Genomic DNA, 23,319 nt, shown 5'->3' with positions numbered 1-23,319 from the left:
TATATTTGTCAATCTTTTGTGCTTTTAGCTTGAGACGCAAATCATATATGTAATTTGTTTTTGTTGTTGTTCTGCTCTGAAGCGTCTTGAACATCTAATCAAGGTGGAAAGTGCGCTATACAAGTCTCATGTATTATATTATTATTTTGTTATTAGATATTGTATTCATCATCATTTTAGGGATTCTAAAGTGTATTTTGCTATAGAAGAATTAACAATAGCAATATTAGCTAGCAATATAGTGTTTAGAACCAAGAATTATGCATGTATACCTGCTTTTAGAATCATGTTGATTTTACAAGATCTTCACAATCATCGCTATCATATACGACCTCAATATCAAAATCAAAAGTGGGGATGTCGGGGGTTCTATTCCCAGCACGGCACTTATGCCCTTAAGCAAGGCATTTTATCCACTTTGCTCTTTTATCGTACATCAAATAAATGAGAATGTGTGTAGACTTGTGTTTAAAAAAAATTATATTCACGAGGAGTGAACAGATAACCAAAAAAAAAAAACAATCGCTCAAGCCTCTCAAAAATTTCGACCACAAAGAAAAAAAATAGATATATTATGTATTGATGAACGCAAGATTCCATTTACCTATGTCGCCAATTGCTCTAAAATCAAAATTTTTACTAACTCGCTCGGTCGCTAAACCCTGCCTCGCAACATAACATCAAAATGTAATACATTAATATTCTATAGTGCGATAGGAAGTCAGTGATCTTTTGCCATTATAATAGTAGTCCGCCTTGCATTTTTTTCCTTCAAATTAACCTCCCTATATACTTCCCCCATGCACGGCCATGCACGAATATAACAATTCTGATGCCATAAAATGGAAGTTTTAACTCTAAACCTCTCCGTGTTTTGTCAAAAGCGCTGCGAAATTTTTGCGGGAATTTTTGTCATTTTTAGCCAAAGGATATTTTTAAAGGACAAGTCCACCGCAATAAAAAAAGTGGTTTGAATAAAAAGTGAAAATCCAAACAAGCATAACATTAAAAATTTCATCAAAATCTGATGTAAAATAAGAAAGTTGTGACATCTTAAAGTTTTAAAACAGTTATATGCACATCCTGGTCGGTATATGCAAATGAGGAGACTGATGACATCATCCACTCACTATTTCTTTTGTATTTTATTATATGAAATATTCTTATTTTCTCCTCATTGTTAAGTAAAACAACGATTGATTCATCCCTGAACATGTGGAAGTAGCATTGTTTAATACAATATGGTTCAGTCAAGTTGGTCCTTATTGTCAAATATGTATAAAAAAAACTTAATTATTTTATATGTCAAACAATAAGAAACAAAAGAAATAGTGAGTGAAGGACATCATCGACTGTTTCATATGTCACTGAATTGTACAGATTGTACAGAATTGTACAGCAAAATTTTAAAGTGTCATAACTTTCTCATTTTACATCCAATTTCGATGAAATTTTCAGTGTTATGCTAATTTGATTTTTCTTTATTTATTCAAATCAATTTTTTGTTTCTGGGGTGGACTTAAGAAGATGGCTCTGTCGCTATATACCGGGCTATATACTCCCTAATTCAGGTCAAACTTATACAGTAATTTAGAGTCAGGAGTGTCGATCCATGTTTCGGATGACGAGAGGGGGTAAAGACAATGTCCACAAATTTCGGGCGCGCTCTGCGCGGCAATAAAATGCAGAAGTTTGAAGCGCACCGACAAATTAAATATTTTACATATTTAATCGTATTTTCATGTCATGTTTGATGGTTTTATAGTGTTTTCAGATGTTTTCAAACACATTTTTGCAATGGATTCATAAATTTTTCATTTTGTCAAAATTATTGACAGGGCAAATCGATATATGATATTGGCCGCTTCCCCAATATTTTCAAGGCGATCGCCCCTGCTTTCCTCCCCATGATAGAAGCAACATGTATATGATTTGACTCTATTCTCTACAATACTTCATTGTGTATATACATGGGTAGTGATCATTGGGTCGTATTCTGTTGATTATTCCATTCAGTAGCCTAATTTAACAATGTTACAGATGTACATTTATTTGGAAGTTCATAAAGTGCTCCAAATGCTAGATTTCACTAAAAAAATCTCCCTGGTCATTACAATTCCCTCGGAATATTTCTAAGGGGGGGGGGGGGGGTCATTGACATTAAAACCCCATCTCCCGCCATATACCTTTTACATTTCTCTAAAATTTTGAGAATTTCGCTCCATAAAAAAAGCGCCTGGAGAGAGTAACGACACGAACCTGATAACCAGTCCTACCCCCCCCCTTAATCGTTAACCCTCGTTAAATGCCATCTTCTACATCTAAAACACCTATCAGGCCCTGATGCATGTTATAGATGAAAAATTCTCAAGCATTTTGAAAATGTGACTTATTTCGCTCGGTCGCTACGCTCCATCGCTCGATATTAGAAATATTCTTTACATGAGGGGGGAGGGACTAGCTGCTTGGTCAGTATAAGGCTACCCACAATTGGCCCTTTTCATTGTATTGGATAAACTAACCTCGAAAATTGCTCAAGCCCCCCCCCCCCCAACAAAAAAACAAAAAACTTAGAACCGCACCTGATGAGGAGGAAGAGAAGAAGAAGAAATTCAGTATGTTTTTAATATACCATCCATAACAAATTATTGTTTGGTACATTTTTTACTGCTATTATGCATGTGCATCAAGTTCAAACATTTTTAGAGGAAAGTGGGACTCAACAATTAAGAGTCATCAGGATATAATATAATGGCAACAAACGCTTGAAAAAGCATGAATACATAAACACACACAAAAACAAAACGATTAATACCCCCATGAAGATATTAGTTTGAAAATTTTTATTATCTCTCAAAATACCCATCACCAATCTTGTTCACATGCAGCACACTATTGCAAAACATCAGAATACACATAACATATTGTTTTTATATATAATAATCAAATGATAATTAATTCAAGTGATATCATCTTTTACAAAAGGATGATGCAACATAATACATGTAATAAAAAAAAAACTTCAATTTCATTATATCGGTCTTTATAATACGCTACATGCAATAACGAATTACTGAAACTTCAAATCATTGAAATTTCTCATTTTAAAGCAACTATAATTACAGCAAATTTTCTCTCAATCAAGGGAATGTATTGTTTTTTCCAAATTCATTTGATCATCTATAATCTTATACCAGTAGATCCTGAATGAAATATCTAACTGTTTCTTAATTTTCAAAGTGACGTATAAAGGGATAATCATACATCAAATACTTTTATTCATTAATTGATATTGCTGTAGTTATGTTTCATCAATTTGCATCAATTCACATCACATGTCATAAAGGAATTGTATAAATCAGCTATAAAATGCTTTAAATACACTGATTAGAGTTTGTTTTAAATACATGTAGACACACAAGTTTTAATACTGCATTCTTGAATAAAAATTGACATATTCATGTTATTTTGCAATTATAAGCTCACTCTACCAGAGATGAATTCAAATTTTACTTTTCATATTCATCAATAGAATACTTGAATACTGTTAGTGTTTTTGTTTATAATAAAAAAAACTATTATTGTTAGGCACTTAATGCTGCAATCACTTTCAAAATCATATCACATGACCTTTTATATTCATCTATATAGCTTTGTTCGAGAAAGATATTGTTCTATAATACTGTTCATATGAGTTATGAGGGAATCATAAAACATCCAAGTTCTATTTAAATATAAGATTATATATTGATTCAGTTAAACTGATTTATATACCTTTTTTTAATTGAGAAAATTTACTCTAGAACAGGTTGATTAACCTGGATATTATCACATGATTCTAGGAATAGAATGTTGATTTCTGATCCTGTCACAATTTTGTTTTCAGTTTTGTGTGTTACAATTAACCGCCACTGCTTTAATTTATTAATTCATATCAATGTTATGTACATGGATATAAGAATAATCAAAACATATAATTTTAAGCATTTATTTTACTTTCTGGAAATAATGAATATGAATAAATGAATATTCTTTTTTTGGGGGGGAGTGTAAAACAAATATATGTTTTTCAAAGAAAAGCAGTCTTTTCACAGCAGATCAAAATAATGTCAACATCGACACACAATATTTAGAAGTTGATATATGTAAAATGAATCTTAAAGCTACCAGAGTATGATGATAGCCTAAATGCAATATAGTGAAAAAGATAAACAATGCTGTTAAATGTTTATATTCAAATGAAGTTTGTTTTACATACTTGGAATGTAGATTCAGAAGTATAATACTCTCTGCATAGCACATATTTGCACACACAAAACATGAATATAGTCTTTACTCATAATAAAAGAAGAGAGTAAACAAGAATGTAAAAGACCCTGTAATCTTAGCTCTGGGAACCTTAAATTGTATGTGTGTTTCCAACTGAGCACAGGGACTGAGCATAGAGCTCAAACCCTTATAGACTTAATCATGCATAATCTTTAGATGAATAAACCTTCTACTTCTCAAGAAGTGATGGGATCATCTGTATTGCATTATTGCACATTATTGGCGGAAATTCTGGCAGCTTGATAGCACAAGGTCTGATCTCATTTTCTCATAAAAGGATGACTAAATAAAATCAACAATCCATTTGGATAGAGATAAATTGGAATAATAATTAACATATATTCTTATAATGCCCATCAACACCTTTCAATTAAAATCATAACATCATAACTCAATAATTGTAGCCTTTCCATGCAAATGAATTCAAAATACCAATGTCTTTCAAAGCTCCTTTTGCAACTCTCTGTGAGTCAGATGCCTTTTCGCCACCATTTCTGCTAAGTCGGTCTACCATATCCTCAATCTCGTCCCTTGTCATGTTTTTATTTGGCCGATTAGAAGTTACAGGTCTCTCCTTAGGAACCTACACAGACAATGTCATGCAAGAAAAAAATGTATGAAATTAAATATCTGACTAGAAAAAAAAGCCATAGTAGCAGATGCCTTACAGAGCTTGGGACGAAATGTGAAATTTGTTATATCTCCTGATTATATTTTTCATTGGGAAGGAGACATTAACGTGCAATCCAATTTTGTTTTGTATGTTCCTATTCTTATAATTGGTATATTCGTGTCTCCATATAAGGAATATGTGTAAAAAAATTATGCTGCCAAACTATATAGGCCTACACACACTGGAAATATTAATGATGATGATGATAATAAAACTATATTATATTATAATCATCATAATAGTGAGAATAATACTAAAAATATGTGTAAGTGCTAATAATCATCATCATAATAATCATAATGAAAATTGCTTCAGAGTGCATACTAGATACCCCTATAATATAGAACAATGTAAACTTACAAACATAGCAAAATTGTACTTCACTCCACAACAATACATTACCTCATAGAGTCTCTCAACCACCTGGTCAATCTCGAATTCAGTGGTCTTTTGGTAACCCATATGCATGTCATCTGGCTTGGTTATTGTACCCCAAGGACGCTTGGAGGTGCGATGAGGAACTGACATGTTTACTCTGCCTTAAAATATAGCCTCTAGCTGGCAAATACTGTTGATCAACGTATGTCCGAATTCCTAGTTTGAAACAGAAAACGGGAAAGTATGTGAATATCAACTACTCCAGACAAGCAGATTGCAAAGAGATATATAAAAAAGTATCTCAGGACCACCATGCCGAAACTAAGTTTGATAAATTTTGTTTTTCTTTTGATAATGTACAGGTTGTAGGTCAATTATTCCAGCTAATAATCAAAATGATGATGATGATAAATTATCATCATCACCATTTCCATCATATGATACTAATAATGATAAACTACTACTAGATCTACTGCTGCTACTACTACCGTACTTATAATAATACCAAGCATTAAACCCACTCTCCAAAGAGTGCTCAAGGCACAAAAGCCTTCTTTTATTCTTTATCGTATGCCTTTGTACAAATCTTGAATGATTTTTGTATTATATTTTGAAAAATGAAGAAAATGGAAAGAAAAGTTTGTGTAATCATTATTTGAAAAAAAATAGGCAATACAGGGATCCAAGTGTTGCAAATTCTGACCTAAAACAAAAGCTTCAGTCTATGTTGATTATTCCACGAACTACGTTGGCTCCATGCACTCACCAATTGAGAGGAGAAAAAAGGTTTAACAAATGTTTAAAAGTTCCTCAAAATAGACGGCTGCCAGCTGTCTTTTTCTGACCATGCTGACTGTCCCAATCGTGCTACGTAATAATTGATAATATATTCAAATTTTTGTCGAATGACTGATCTTAAATTTGAAATGAAAAAATGCTGATGAAATTTTCTTTAATTCTATGATCATTTCGTAGGCTCTTTCCATTTCATAGTTTATTGTACTTTGTAGTATCATCATACTACCGATACCATAAGTGTATGTATATTTTAGTTTTTACACTGCCATTGCATCAAACTTACAACTCCCCAAAATACATATCATAACGTATAAGAAGATGATTACAACTATTGAATTCATATTTTTAGTGAAATCCAAAGACAAAAAAGAAGGCTTCAAAAATATAAAGTGTCCGGACACCCGACCACCCCTCCTTGTTCATTGAATGAGTGCCAAAGTTAGGCCTACAAATGATAACTGTATTTTATGTCCATAAATAAAAATATTTTTACTATTATACTATGATCTCATGCAGTCTCATATTCTATGTTTCAAATTAAATATCAGGCTGTATATATACAGTATATCAAATTCATTACACGAAATTTTACACTCACCTCACCTGCTCGATCAACCTGAAATACAAAATAAAGCCAAGGATCATATCATTTCACACTCTCTCGCGTCTTGAGTCGCCCGAGCGTCCCGTTGTTAGGTACGGCAGGTGCACGTTGCTACGGCTCGAAAATTTTCCGGTATTGGCAATTAATTACGGGCGCGCGCGATATCGAGAGAGGACGCCCTGATGATAGACACAGAGTTATCAATAGACAGAGTGGCGACACGCGCACTGAAAACAGGATACGCGCGGTCAAAGGTCAGCCATGGGGGGCTGATTAGTTCCCTCTGCGCGCACATGCAATGATTTGGCAATCATCGCTATTATCATAATTGATTTTCGACAAACTAGCCTAGGTCCGGAAGAAATGATAATGAATCTAATGTAATTTCTTCTCTTTGGTTTAGAGCTTCATGATAGATCCCCCATTTTGGTTTGTCTGGCATTATCATTAACATTATTCAAGATGAATTCCACTTTTTTATTGAAAATTAATGTGATGAATTATAGAGACTTGATTTACTCGATGAATGAAAAATTGAAATAAAGAGGAAAATAGGCAAATTAAGGAATATGGGAACACAAAAAATTAACAAGGTGATGCTGAAGACATAATGGACTGGAAAACTCGGGGGAAGGGGGCAGCAGGGTGACCAGATTTCACAAAATGAAATACGGGACAATTGACAAAAAAATCAACATAGAAGGCTACACAGTGTTATACACTTGTGAAAAAATATAAAGAATGGGAAGGAAGGGTGAACGAAAGAATGAAGGAGAGAAAGAAAATACGACAGAAGGATAAGATATTGAGAATAAAGAAATAAAAAAATGAAGGGGAAAATGAAGGAAAAAAAAAAAAAGTTAGAATAAAAGGATAAAAAAGAATAAAAGAGAGAAAAAGGTTTCCGTCATTCTTTGAAATGAATATAGAAAAAAAGAAAGGGAGGGAAGATGAACAAATTTAATGTGTGAAAGACGAAATAAAGGAGAGAAAGAAAAAAAGAAAGTAAGAAAAAGGAGCGGAAAGAAAGAATGAAGGAAAGATAAATGTTTCCTTCATTCTTTGAAAGAAACAATAAAAGAAGAAAAACAGGAAGGGATCGGGAAGCTAGGGAAGGAAGGGAGAAGGATGGAAGGGAAAGAAAGAATAAGGGAAAGGAATTAGAAGGGAAAAAAATAAAGAATGAAAGAATTAGGGAGAAAAGAGAGGGAGGAAAGAATGGAGGGATGAAAGAATAAAAAAAGAGAAAATAATGGAAGGAGAAAAAGAACGAAAAGAAAAAAAGAGAGAAATGGAGAAGGAAGCAAAGAACAGTTTAAAGAAAGAAAGAAGGAAATAATAAAAAGGAAATTTGATAAAGAATGCAAATAAGAGAAAGAAGGAACGAAAGAAAAATGAACACACAGCGAGAGAAAGGATCATGAAAGAAAGATAAGAAATACAGATAGATGGAACAAAAAAGAAAACGAAACGAAAGAAAAATGAACACACAGCGAGAGAAAGGATCATGAAAGAAAGATAAGAAATAAAGATAGATGGAACAAAAAAGTGTCAGCAGCGCGAAGGATAGAATAATGAAGGAAGAAGGATATAAAAGAAAGAAAAGGGAAAAAATTCAAACTTCCAGCAAACAAAAACAACCATCTGACAAAAATAATAATTATATATGGTGTGTTTTTAATATAATTTTAAAAACTAAAAAAAAAAAAATTGCAAAAGTTTAGTAATCGATTATCTGTTGGTTGTTTGATGAACATTCGTCACTTTTAAATGTATTAACTACATTTTGTTCAATATACTGAAATACGGGAAAAATAGACGTCCTGGGAGGGGTGGGCCGGACAAAGGAGCAAAATATGGGACCATCCCGGGAAATACGGGACGTCTGGTCACCCGGCCTGGGGGCAGTTTTCTTCTTCTGAATCACTGCATTGAAATTTTGTAATCACACCACCGGTATCGTACGTGGAAAATAAACAATTAAGGAGCAAAAAAAAGTACAGTGATCACAAAATATAAAGGAAAAGCATATATTTTGACTTTTCAAATGATATATTTTATTAAAAGTTAGAGCATAATTTAATATAGTCCCCTGAAAAAATGGGCTATTGATCTGTGGTGATTTAGGGGGACGGGCCCAGGGGGGCGTTTCATCAATATTTTCGTCCGACAAGTTGTCAGATCTGACAACTTTCCTGGATTCTGATTGGTTGAGAAGCACTGTTACTGGCTTATTATATTCACTCGCGTTCGTAATCACTCGCGTCGGGTTGGTAATCACACGCGTTTTTTGATTTTTGGCGATTTTTTTTTTTCGGTGCGATTTTTTTTCTAACGGTGTCTTCAATGGGACAAACGTACTGGAAAAATAAAATAATATTGAAATTCGAGTTTCGTTTTATTTTAAGCTGGTAAGTGCCTTAAATAAATCGTTCTCGACCACTGTTTTAAGATAACAAGCAAATTTTGACTACTGTTTTAACATAATCACATTCCACATCTTAAATCTTAGAGCCATAGGCGGCGGAAGCGGGGGGGGGGGGCTCCCCCTAAAAAAAGAGAGAGGGGGGGGGAAGGAAGGGAAAGAGGGAGAAAAGAGAAAGAAAAAAAAAGACAGAAAGAAAGAAGCAAGGAAAAAAGGAGAAAGAAAGGAGAAAAGGAATAAAGAAGAAAAAGGAGGAAAGGCTACTCTCGATTTAGCTTTGCATGCCTTTGGAGGATTTTCCTGAAGTCTGTGGTATTCTTTATAAAGCATAGTGAGGTGCTACAATTTCATAATATCACTATTTATTTGCTTCTCCCTTTCTTTGTGAATTATTCTACACTAACGTAAAAATCAGGGAGGAAAAAAGTGCTGAAGAAGAAAAGCAAGAAGGAAGGAGGAGGAGAAGTAGAAGAAGAAAAAACGAAGATGGAGGACATAAGGGGGTAAAAATGAAACTAAAAAGAGAAAATTGAGGGGAGGATGTAGAAGAAGAGAAAGAGAAAATAAAATAAGGGGAAGACTGAGAAGAGAAAAGGAAGAAGTGAGAAGGGAGATGAACAAAAAGGAGAAAGGGAAGAAATTGAGAAGTAGAAGAACAGGGAGAAGAATAAGATGACATAATAATGGGAATAAAAAGAAGACTGAGAAGAAAGAGAAGTAGGAGGGGGAGTAAAGTGCACTCTGGTTACAAAGAAGTCCGAGGGACCAACAAAATTGTTCCTTTATACAAATAATTGTGTGTGTGTGTGATATAAGTTTTTTTTTATTTTTTAGAGTGGTCACAAAATTCGAGCGGAGTTGACCTTCCTTAGAGCAACACGCTTGTGTGTTGCTGCCCTCTACGTTCGTTGATATTGACCAAAAGCTTCGGTCTTTGTGTCTATTAATTATTATGTTGGTTGTTCCGCTGAACTCCGTTGGCTCCACTCACCAAATACAGAGAAAAAAAAAAAAAAATTAAAAATGTTTGAAAAAAACTCCTCGAAACAGACTGCTGCCAGCTGTCTGGGGCGGATCAAGCTTGTTATCTATTCTTGGTACTTAGAACAGTAGTCGAGTACATTTTATTTTAAGGCACTTAATTGCCGGCTTAAAACGAAACTCAAATTTCCCTGCATGTCTGTCCCATTGAAGACACCGTTTAAAAAAAATCGCACCGAAATAAAAAAAATCGCCAAAAATTCAAAACGCGAGTGATTACGAACCAGAACGCGACGCGAGTGATTATAAACTGCCCTGTTACTATATCAACTGTCGGATAAAACAGTACTTGTCGGATAAAACGTCCGACAAGTCCTTTCATGAAACGCTTCCCTGGTGACAACTCCTAGCTTACACTATTTTCACTGCACTGACTGTCAATTAATAATGGAAATAGGAACATTGTACTCAGATCGAATTTCATGATCTCGAATAATTTCAACAATCTGAATATTTTTATGCAAAATATAACCAACCTTACCTTTTTTATGTCACATCAAAATTAACCATTTATCTTGATGTTTTGTATAACGAAAAGGGGAATGTTAATGGTAAATTATTTTTTTGTTTTATTGTTGTTTTCATTACTATTACTATTAATACGACGATCAATATTGTCACTATTAATTATTATCATTGAAATCAATATTTTTTGTTATGATCATTGTCATCGTTATAATTACCATCATCATCAGGGCGGCGAATATCCTGCTTTCTTTCTCTCTCTTCTTTTTTAACTAAAAAAAGTTGAGGCAGTTGTTGCCCCCCCCCCCCAATCATCACTATCAAAAGTATTATTTGTAATATTGAGAATGATCCAATATGTGTGGATTCTTATCAATAAATTTTGAAACTTGAAACTATCCTCTTTTTAATAGGGGACAAAGGACCCAAGCATTATGTCAACTTTTTATCAATCGAAAAATAAGGGGTATAATTACTTAATTTCTCTTCTTTGTTTGAACTATTTTAATAAAAAGTAGGGGCGATCAACCAGTGGCGCCCTATCATCATTATCATAATATCTTGTAAATATCTGAAGAAATGTAATCTATAGTTATTCATATCCTAACTTTCACCAGCGGCTGCCATGTTTTTATTCTAAGTGAAATCATCTTGGCTCATTCTGAAATGATTATCTATATAATAAACTCTTACACTCTAACACTCTATAGAAAATTTGGTGAAAAGTAAGCCATGTGGGCGGGTAATTATGTGTCCATCTAACATCTGGCATTTCTTTGGGGCATTTTTATTTATCAAGTGTGATGATTTTTTTGCCCATTCTAAAGTAATTGCTGATTATTTTTTAACCTCACTGGACAATATGCTCCCCGCATTGGGTAAACATGGTAAAATACTTTCCAAGATAGGTTGGACACATAATTACCATCATGGTGGTAAAATTTTACTCATTATTTTTTACAGTGTATTTTCGGCACTTTTTTATTTTCCTATAGTAATCGTGATTTCACTTGATTATGAATTTGCTGATTGGCAATAGTTGTCACATAACAAAAATGTTCTTTCCATTTCCTCTGATTGATTTAATCTGACAATTCTGGCAAATGGTGGAAACTGTCAATAATCTTTTAGTTGTGAATATACCCCTCCCTTTATCTATCACTCTCTTTGCCCCTCTCATCTCTGGGTCTCTCTCACTCTCCCTCTCTCTCTCTCTTCTGTTCTCCGATTTCTCTCTTCCTTTCTATTGTGTGGTGTAACACTGTGTAATGAACAAAAGAAAAACAGAGTCTCAACTAATTAAACGCTTGTAATGCATATTTAAGATGGAAAGCTTATAGCTTTAACAGGATCAAGGACGAATATTGAAAATGAGAGACAAAATAACTAGACTGCATATAACCTGATAGGATTTATCTGAAAGAGAAAACAATAAGATATCATAAGTGATTTCCATGTAAGAAATACATTTCTCTATGCACAAGAAGGTGGATCCAAACAATACTTTGTTTGTAATATTGTGTTATGCCACTCCCTCCTTCACATCCACTAAAGCTCAACTGATTATAATCATAAATAACTTTGATTTGCGCGTGCACATCCTATATATAAGCCTATTTAGAATGACAATAAAAATGAAAATAAATTTCAATTGGAAAATCACATCTTGGTGAAAAGAATAAGGGTGAACAATTTATTTTTTCAATTTTCCCATTTACATTATCACATGCAGTGAATTAGACATTCAGGCTGTTGAATCGATTTTAAATAAACTAGATTTTTTTATTAATGAATTTAAAATTTGAATAACAGACACTATATGGAAATGCATTTTGATATAACCTAAAAAAGATGGGTATATGGAAATAAAAATGTACATCCTGCAACATAAGGTGATGACAAGGAAATTTTATTGAAAATGTAATACAATAGTCCCAATGACATGATGCATTTGTGGAAACGACAAATTTTTGAAAATAAAAAAACAAATTATACATAAAATTAGTGCTGTAGCCGAACTGCCGAACCGAACGGAAGTTCGCCGAACTTGGCACTTCCGAACCGGACCGAACCGAACCGAACACAAAGGCCTGGTTCGGTAAAAAAAAAAATTCAGCACATTTATTCACTATGTAATATGAAAAAAAGCGGGGACTACATATATTTAAATATAAAATGAAAAAAAAATATTGGTTAGTGATTGTGCACGATAAGAATTCCACACAAAATATTTTTTAAATCCACCATTTAAGCTCACATCTTGTCTTTGATTGAATTGTTATCAACTTAAGTTTATTTTATTAACATGAATATATTTTTTCTTCATTAAATGAGGGGACATTTGAAGCTAAACTCGGTATAAAAGTGTGGTTGAATTACGTGTTGCCGTAATCGATCGTGATCATAATCGGACCTAATTGTTTTCTATTTAATTAAGAAATAGGACAAGACATAAATTCATTCCTCGTAAATGACAAAGTATGACAGCTTCGGTCTCGTCTTTGATTGAATTTTTATCAGTCTCAAATTTTTATTACCATGAATTTATTTTTTTTCTCATAAAATGTGGGGACATTTTAAGCTAAACTCGGTTAAAAAGTGTAGTTGAATTACGTATAAGTGTAATCGATCATGATTGTGATCGGGCGTCCATGTAATTGTTTTGTATTTAATAATAGAAAAAAAATGACATAAATTCATTCCTTGTGACTGACAAAGTGATGGTAAAGTATGTATATTTCACCTTCTGAAATATACATATCAATATTAAAGATAAATAAATAAGAGATGAAGGAATGAGGTTAGAAAAAACAGAAGATAAAAATTCAAAGCAAGTCAACGCATGTTCCCTGATCGTGTACCGGAAATGGTTGATAAGGAAAGTTGAAACAGGAAGTCCAAAAATCTGCTCTCAGTTGCTATTACGCTGGTAAAATTCATATTCCGAATTTGAAATGTTTTTCCATTGTCAATATTTTCTAAAAAGTGGTTTATTCTGGTCATTTACTGAAAATGAAATGATAAATTTTCAGTTCCGTCTTGGTTCTGACGATCAACGCCGAGTGATTTCATAACACTAAAATACACAGTACAGTCCCATGTACTCATTTTCGTGTTGGAAATATGTTTGAAGTCACTCGAGTGTCGATCTTTCGGGACCAAGAATGGACTGATATTTTATCTTTTTAAAGTAATTGATTGACCAGATTTAACCACTTTTCAGAAAATAGGGACTTTCTAAAACATTTCATATTCTTTGGAATGTGAATTTTACCAGTATGATAACAGTTGAGTGGAGGTTGTTTGTCTACTGTTCCGACATTCCCGATCAACACTTTCCAATCGGAGAAGTTGCGTTTGCAATGGCATTGTAATCGATCATGATCATATCTACATGGAATAATCAATGAACAAAAAATATTCTGTTCTTTGTAATTCTGTTTCTGTCCCCATTCTCTCGTTATCAATATTATTTTCTTTGTTTTTTTATTAAATTTAAAAGTGAAAGTAGAAATGTCTCTTATTTTTGGTTTTAAGATTGAAATAAATAAAAGAAAGTTATGCAGCAATTTTTATAACCATTCTTTTTAGAAACAAAATTTATTATAAATATACAACAGATATTTCTCATGATAAATTTTTCGAGGAATGGCAATCCTTAGTTTTATATGTTGATAATTTAATTGCGCATTTATTGCCGAACTCCGAACCGAACCAAAGTTCGGAAAAAATTTGCCGAACACTGCCGAACCGAACAGAACCCGAACATGCCGCCTGACTTGCAGCACTACATAAAATTGATATCAATGTAAAGTTGTTCATTCTTTCAAAATTGCACAATTATTACAAAGGGGAATGAACATATATTTTACTTAAGTTCGATCTTGCATTCATTCCTTGATAAATTGTTTTAAAACATTATCAGCTGAGATATTTCATTTCATTTCATTTATTGGTTTCTGCAACACTTTTTCATAAACACATTAACAAAGAAAACACAATAATAATATACGGATAACTGACAAGCAAAACATTGAACAAATTGCATTTTATATTAATACATATTGATATTTTTCATTTCATTTATTTCATTTCATTTATTTATTTATTCATTTTTCCAAAAAAAAATTATAATACAATAATTACAATAAATAAAACATAACATCAGAAAATACAAATGACATGAATCTTCAAATAAACCAAATATGATTTTTAAAAGGTTGCAGGGGTTGCCACTTTAAGCTAAGCTTGACTGCGTGGCAACCCCAGAAAACAATGATAATTACTGATTACAGTCTATGACTTATCAGAAACCACCTTTAAATGAATAAACTCTGTTCCCGGGACTCTGTTCAGCTAGTCGTTTCCAAAGTTGATGCTTAAAACTTGTAGTCACTGAAGTCATTACCTTAATTGCATGACCTTTGAAAGCACATGCCATTATGATAACAAAATTAGTGAGCAAGTACAATAACCAGCAGATAATCCATAATGTGACTATTAGACCTGTGCCATTTTTGTCATCAGTCCAAGCAAGTGTTGTTGTCACAGTTATAAGGTCAAAGCATATACATACGTTAACAAATATTGAATTAATCACACAAAGCCAACGTACTCTATGAGTGAATAAAGGTACAGTAGTGAGTACTGTCAGTATAGGCCCTGAACTTGTACTAACATAGTAATAGCTAGATGAACTCATGACAATCACCACACACCAAACACAGATGGGTTACATGCAGCATGGACCTACTAGGTCCATGCATGCAGCAAATCTGTTATTTGTAGATGTAGATCCATTATTGTTTGTGAGGACACAGGTCAAAGCACTTTGAATCATTATTTCTTCTGTTTGCATTAATAAAGTAATCTTAATTGAATCACTGGCTGTCTTGATAGGTAAGCTCTGGTCTTGGACTTGGATTTTTTTTATCTACTAGGACTAGACTAGGTCTACATCTACTATAGATCTTCACTAGACCTGGTCGCTCTGGTCTTCGCTCTTCTAAGACTTCTTCTCTTGATCTCTCTATTCCCAAAACCAGACGGTCATGGGGAGATCGTGCATTTGCATCAGCAGCTCCCCGTCTATGGAACAATCTTCCAACTACACTAAAAGACTGTAGATCAGTAGAACATTTCAAGGCCAGTTTGAAAACTTATCTAATGGCCAAATTGTAAGTTGTACCAGTAGTGAGTTAAGTTTATTGTTAGCGCCTTGAGCACCCCTAATAGGGTGGATATGTTTTGCGCATTATAAATGTCTTATTATTATTATTATTATTAGACTAGTCCAGAGTAAATTTAATCGAGCACTGCAGTTCCTTTGTTAGATTAAAAATTTTAATGTAACACCTCAACTGCACTGCATGCAGTGCTGCCTTCAGTCTTAATATTAACTCTAGTTACTAAGTTAGGGTCTAAATTAGATCTAGGCATACAGGTTTTCTAAAATCAGGAGTTTTAACACTTTGGCCTTAATAACAAAATAGTCAAAATATACCGGTATATGGGGATACTTTCTCTCTAATGGGATGTTTCCATCTATATATTAGTAAATTTCAGATTAAGACTAGTAGATCTAACTTTAGCGTTTACTTGAGTTGGTGGCGCCATCCCTGCAAGTAACCGCCTACGGCCTATAGAGTGGGCTAAGGTTTCCGCCGCCGAAAGCTCCGGCGGCGCAGCTCCTTATCCTTTGGCTAGGGTCTTATGAAGGGTAGTCCCATATGCTAAATTTTATGAACTGTTTTTGGTAGAAAATAAATGGATTTCCCCAAAAATAACATGAAACAACTTGTTGAAAGATAATTCAACCTTGACAGTCATTGTAAAACACTATTTACAACACGTTGAGGTAATTTGTGCAAAACATGATGACACAAAACTTGAAAAAATGCAATTTTCTCTCATACAAAACACTTTTTTCGACATTATTTTGGAAGCCGATTTACGCAAAATAACACCAGATGTATCTACAAAAAGTTAACTTTATATGTTAAAATACTCACATTGGCGTCTAGAAAATATATCCATGAGTTGAAAGTGTCGAGGTATTTAATCACTAAATGTGAGAAAACGTGTAGTTTATTGAAATTTCCGGAGGCATGCACTAAGCAGAAGATCACAAGCGCAGAAAATATGCCAGAGGGAACTAATTGGGGCTCCATGAAATATCGGACCAATCAGAGCACACTTCCGGTTTCGCCACTCTGTCTATTGATAACTCTGGATAGACAGAAGGTAAAGTCTAAGAAATTACAGACGAGCAGCAGCGTCCAGCGCAAAAATTCGATATAACTACCAAGTTTGACCCCCTTAATTCAGGGTAAGTTTCAGAGTGTATTGTAGTGAACTATTATATGTCATCTGTGGGTGTTATGATCTTGCTTTATCCCAAATTCATGAAAACTGGTAACTTAGTGGTAGAGAAAAATCAGTGATCATAATTCATATTGCCAAATAATATAAAATTACAGTCCCACCTGTCTCTAGTTTTGTCATGTTTTCCTTTTCCATACTTTTTGTCTGCAGCTTAAGCTTACAAGTTACATGTACCTCAGCCTCAGGCTACCTCAAGCGATGTTCATGCAGGCTTTACTCTAGCCAGGAGGCTCCTAGAGAGTAAAAATCATTTTCTAACGTATGCTTACTCTCCACGGGGTCGGGACAACTCGGACCACGTCCACGGGACATCTTGGACCCACTCCTACTCCTACCAATGAGGTCCAACATTACATGTATGGACCTCATAGGCGACATCAGTAGTATTTTTGGTTAGAAATCTCTGAGAACAGGATATTTAAACATTATATCACAAGTACAAGCTATAATTCCTTTCTCTTATTTAAATTATAATTTTATAGTGTAAATGCATCGTTAGCAACAACAAAAAATGAAAGAAATGAAGGGGAACTTACATTTTCACGGCTTTTTCCTGATTTTCTGGGCAGCTGCTCTTCTCTTCTGACTCGCGATCGAAGCTGATATGAAGATCACGTGATTCGCGTTCTCGTCAGCTTGTAGTGACTTGACTATATCTATATCTACATCTATATATTCTTTCCTTGTATATATTTTCATTTATATTTCAACATTCTGTATATGTATATAAATTCTTTCTTTTATTTCCAATTTCATATATTCTCACTTGTTCACGCCATGTGTATGTACTATACAATACTGTACATTCACAGAACAAGGCAACTAATTTCTTGCCCAAATCTACTTAATTGGCAAACACATTCTTATATTGAGAAACAACCTTTCTTTTGTTCCTAGACTTGGAGCAAACATCCTTTCATTGTTCCTTGTTTATTGCAATGAACTTGCAGGTATACAACATCACTACAAGATGCTTGCATGTTTGCTTTTCTCACAGTCTGCTTCTCTCTTCTTTGTTCTTTTCAACTTTGTTTTGCCTCCCTTTTTGGCGCTTATTTCTTTGTCTCATCTTTTCTGATGTTGGTAAAAACAACTTGTTTTCTCTACCACATCATCACTCTACTCTCTGCCTTCGTCCTGTCCACTCATGCTGACCATCTCATCCAGCTGCTAGTGAGGATTGAATCAAATCTTGTGGAGGATCAACTTATACTTAATTATTTCTCTGCATTTTCCAATCTTATTCCTTACCGTCACTTCCACTCATTCGAAGTCTATATTCTCTGCATATTTAATGAGCTCATTACTTCGCGAGACATTTTGTGACATCTGTCCCTTTATCTACTCTATTTGAAATTGTGAAGTGTATATATTTCTATTCACGGATTTGTGCAATTTATCTGAGATTCTGAGCGGCTGGATCCCATTCTATCTTCTGGCGAGCAAGAATTAAGGTAGGACCTAACTTTTATATTTATATTAGGAGATCGGCTTTGCCAATTTCCTAAACTGGTGACCCCGACGTGATCCTGAATCCTTAATTTTCTTTTATCGCCCTTTATTCATTTCTCTCACTTCGCTATTCTTGCTTCTCACTTCACTATTTTTGTTTCCTTTCTACTTCTCAATTTTTTTTTCTTTACTCTACAACATGACTACTCCTAATGTTTCCTCTACTCCTGAATCTAATCTTTCTCCAGTATCACCCTCTATTGCTCCGGTGAGCATTAAGCTCCCACCATTCTGGGCAAATGACCCAGAAATTTGGTTCGTTCAGGTGGAGGCCCAATTTCACACAAAGGGTATTACCGCCGAAATCACTAAATTCAATTATGTAGTTGCCTCACTACAACAAGAGGTAGCTATGGAGGTGAGGGATATCATTACTGCTATCCCGGGTGACAACCCCTATCAAAAATTAAAAGCTGCACTGGTCAAGCGAACGACCGTCTCCGAGCAGACGCGCCTCAATCGGCTGCTGTCAGGAGAGGAGCTCGGAGACAAGTCGCCGTCGCAACTCCTCCGGCGGATGCAGCAATTGATGGGGACGAGCACAATGGAGGATTCAATTTTTCGGCAATTATTTTTGCAACGCTTGCCCACCAACGTGCAGGTCATCCTAGCCGCATCAAGCGATGGGGTGAGTTTGGTGGACTTAGCGGCGCTTGCGGACAAAATTGTTGAAGTTGCCGGCCCAACTATATCCAACATTCAATCTAAGTTGGCGCCATCACAACCCCCTCCACTCCCCACGCACGAAACTAAAGTCGACCAGCTCTCTGCACAGGTGGACCAGCTCACAATGCAAGTTCGAGCATTAACCTGCTCCATGCTGGATAACCGCGAGAGAGGTCGCAGTCGACAGCGCAAGTCGAAAGACTCGATTAAGCGCCCACAATCAGTTTCGCGCAGCCCGCATCGCAGTGAACAGCATGCAGGTGCCCAGTGCTGGTATCACTGGAATTATGGGAGCAGTGCTCAAAAGTGCATTAGTCCTTGCTCTTTCTCAGCAAGACTGGCCCAGGGAAACGACCCCGCCAAGGAATAGCGGCGACTAACCCCCTTGGCAGCACCCAACCCAGTCGCCTTTTCTTTGTCAACGACAAGTACACTGGTACACGCTTTCTCGTCGACACAGGTGCTGAGGTGAGTATTTTCCCTCATTCCAAATTGCGGAAACCGGCTAGGGTTGACGCAACAAATATCCAACTACAAGCTGTAAATCGATCGCCAATCAAGACTTTCGGACAAAAGTCTTTCACAATTAATCTCGGTTTACGGCGTGTTTTCCGCTGGATATTTGTTGTGACAGATATACCCACGCCGATTTTGGGTGCCGATTTTCTTGACCAGTTCGGACTGTTGGTGGATATCAAACACCGCCGATTGATAGACACCACAACCACTCTTACAGTCCAGGGGTGTGGATCATATACTGGTACTATTAGCCCGATGTATGTTCAACATGACTCATCGGAGCGGTTTCACTCTATTCTCCGTCAATATCCGGATATCACACGACCGGTTTACAAGCACTCAGAAGTGAAACATAATACCACGCATCACATCCCAACTCGAGGCCCGCCCGCGGCAGCGCGCCCTCGTCGACTTGCCCCAGATCGTCAGAGAATTGCCCAGGCAGAGTTCGAGCACATGCTTGAACTTGGCATTATCCGACAATCTGAGAGCAACTGGTCAAGTCCATTGCACATGGTTCCCAAGAAAACGCCAGGGGACTGGCGGCCTTGTGGTGATTATCGCTTACTTAACGCTCGCACGGTCCCGGATCGATACCCTATCCCACACTTGCAAGATTTCTCTTCAACTCTTGCAGGTAAGACATTTTTTTCGAAAATTGATCTCGTTAGGGCATATCATCAGATCCCAGTCGAGCCTAGCGACATTCACAAGACTGCCGTGACCACTCCATTCGGCTTATTCGAATTTGTTCGAATGCCATTCGGCCTTAGGAATGCAGCGCAAACATTCCAGCGATTGATGGACACCGTCATTCGCGGCCTCCCATTTGTCTATGTTTATCTGGATGATATACTGGTAGCCAGTTCCTCTAAGGATGAACATGTGACACATCTCCGTCAGCTTTTCGATCGCCTGCAGGAGTATGGCATCATCGTCAATCCCTCGAAATGTCAGTTTGGTGCTTCATCGCTATCTTTTCTCGGACATATGGTGGACAACACCGGAATCCGCCCTCTTAGCGACAAAGTGAAAATCATCTGTGATTTTCCCGCACCTACGTCACTCACCAAACTTCGAGAATTCCTGGGATTGATAAACTTCTACAGGCGATTCATTCCTCGTTGTGCAGAGGTGCTGCAACCACTGACTGATCTGTTGAAAAACAGAACAAAAAAGAACATGCCAATTGATCTTGGAGAGAAAGAGCTTCTTGCTTTCAATCATGCTAAAGATCAATTGGCTAACTCTACTGTTCTTGTGCACCCTCGCACTGATGTTCCCTTGTGCCTACTAGTCGACGCTTCTGACGTAGGAGTTGGGGGAGCTATCCAACAACGAGTAGATGGAGTTTGGCAACCTCTGGCTTTCTTCTCTAAGAGGTTACAACCAGCTGAAACCAAATACAGCACATTCGGTAGGGAGTTGCTTGCAGCACATCTTGGTATCAAGCACTTTCGCCATCTTCTTGAAGGTAGGTCATTTACTATCTACACTGACCACAAACCTCTTACCCATGCACTCAAATCGAAACCGGATAGGCATTCGCCACGTGAAATCCGACAACTCGATTTCATTTCTCAGTTCACTTCTGATATACAACACATTTCAGGTAAGGAGAACACAGCAGCAGACGCCCTCTCTCGTCTGTATATTGACAGAGTTGATTCTTCCTCAATCATAGACTTTGCGGCCATCGCAAAAGATCAGGAAGATGAAACTGAGGTGAAAGACTCCTCACTTCAACTCAAGTCAATTGCTCTCCCAGGTTCTACCACTACCATTCTGTGCGATATATCAACTGGTACTGCCAGGCCTTTGGTACCAGTCAAACATAGAAGAGCTATTTTTGATTCCCTTCATGGACTTTCTCATCCAGGAATCAGAGCTACTCAAAAGCTCATTACAGAGCGCTTTGTTTGGCCTAGCATCAACGCTGATGTCAGAAAATGGGCCAAAACATGCCTCGAGTGTCAAAAGTGTAAAGTACATCGGCACACCAAAGCACCACTTGGTACTTTCACTTCACCTGATGCACGCTTCTCTCATGTGCACATTGATCTTGTAGGCCCGCTTCCTTCATCAGAGGGTAACAATTACCTTCTTACTTGTGTTGATCGCTACACCAGATGGCCAGAAGCTATCCCTATCCCCGACATCACTGCGGAGACGGTAGCACGAGCATTTGTGGCCAGATGGGTAGCAGTGTTTGGTGCACCTACTACTCTCACAACTGACAGAGGTAGGCAATTTGAGTCAGCACTTTTCCTTGCACTCACCAACCTCCTCGGCACTAAACGCATCCGCACAACAGCATACCATCCTGCCGCAAATGGTTTAGTGGAGCGTTTTCACCGCCAACTTAAAGCTTCTCTCAAGGCTCATAACAAGGTCCGTTGGACTGAGTCACTCCCTTTAGTCTTGCTGGGTATACGCACAGCAATCAAGGCGGACATTGGATGCTCTGCAGCAGAACTAGTATTTGGGACTACAGTCACTCTACCTGCACAATGTGTAGCTCCTTCACAAATTGATTCTGCCGATGACCCATCTAACTATGCCCACAGACTAAAGAGAATGATGCGGGAATTACATCCCACTCCTACTAGAAAACAGCAAACTCGAACGCAGGTACATCCTGAACTGCATTCTTCATCTCACATCTTTCTAAGAGATGATGCTGTTAAAAAGCCACTGCAGCCTCCATACAGAGGACCCTTCCGAGTCATCCGTCGCACTGACAAGTATTTTACCATAGATTATAATGGTAAACATGAGAATGTCAGTGTCGACAGACTGAAACCGGCTTTCATCGAGCAGGAGGCTACCACTCCATTTCATCATCAAGATCCACCTGACCAAGTTCATCAACAATCCAACTCCACGGACTTGGCAGGGGATCCTGATGACAAGCATATGCCTCCCGAAATTCGTAAGACCCGTTCTGGTCGCCATGTCAGGTTTCCTGCCAAGTACGTTCAATTTTTCGGAGACGGTTGAAACATTTCTCAAAATTCACTGATGTTTCCACTCCTTTTATTTTCTTGTTTTATATAGCCAAGTTCCCTTTTACTTTCCCTTGTCGATTTGTTACTACATTTCTATTCGGTACAAATCTAGGGGGGAGCTACTGTAGTGACTTGACTATATCTATATCTACATCTATATATTCTTTCCTTGTATATATTTTCATTTATATTTCAACATTCTGTATATGTATATAAATTCTTTCTTTTATTTCCAATTTCATATATTCTCACTTGTTCACGCCATGTGTATGTACTATACAATACTGTACATTCACAGAACAAGGCAACTAATTTCTTGCCCAAATCTACTTAATTGGCAAACACATTCTTATATTGAGAAACAACCTTTCTTTTGTTCCTAGACTTGGAGCAAACATCCTTTCATTGTTCCTTGTTTATTGCAATGAACTTGCAGGTATACAACATCACTACAAGATGCTTGCATGTTTGCTTTTCTCACAGTCTGCTTCTCTCTTCTTTGTTCTTTTCAACTTTG

General features: G+C 36.3%; 2 protein-coding genes across 3 annotated transcripts; one reads left to right on the top strand and one right to left on the bottom strand.

Annotated features, from left to right (window-relative positions):
* Positions 1–2,828: 2,828 nt before the first annotated feature.
* Positions 2,829–6,871, bottom strand: LOC129262206 (uncharacterized). Of its 2 annotated transcripts, none has more exons than XM_064100120.1 (3): positions 6,782–6,871; positions 5,405–5,596; positions 2,829–4,912 (listed from the first exon to the last, which is right to left on the bottom strand). In XM_064100120.1, the coding sequence occupies exons 2-3, from the start codon at positions 5,528–5,530 to the stop codon at positions 4,721–4,723; spliced, it is 318 nt and encodes a 105-aa protein (XP_063956190.1). In that variant the 5' UTR covers positions 5,531–5,596; positions 6,782–6,871; the 3' UTR covers positions 2,829–4,720. The 2 variants fall into 2 exon arrangements, with proteins under 2 accessions (XP_063956190.1, XP_063956189.1); XM_064100119.1 differs by having other exon boundaries at positions 6,777–6,866.
* An 11,877-nt stretch (positions 6,872–18,748) lies between these two features.
* Positions 18,749–19,645, top strand: LOC129267465 (uncharacterized). Its single transcript, XM_054905178.2, has one exon. The coding sequence runs from the start codon at positions 18,749–18,751 to the stop codon at positions 19,643–19,645; it is 897 nt and encodes a 298-aa protein (XP_054761153.2).
* The last annotated feature ends 3,674 nt before the right edge of the window (positions 19,646–23,319 follow it).

Source organism: Lytechinus pictus, chromosome 5 (genome assembly GCF_037042905.1).
Source record: "Lytechinus pictus isolate F3 Inbred chromosome 5, Lp3.0, whole genome shotgun sequence".
NCBI lineage: Eukaryota > Metazoa > Echinodermata > Echinoidea > Temnopleuroida > Toxopneustidae > Lytechinus > Lytechinus pictus.
Note: the sequence above shows the minus strand (reverse complement) of the source record. Positions and strands in the feature narration are given on the sequence as shown.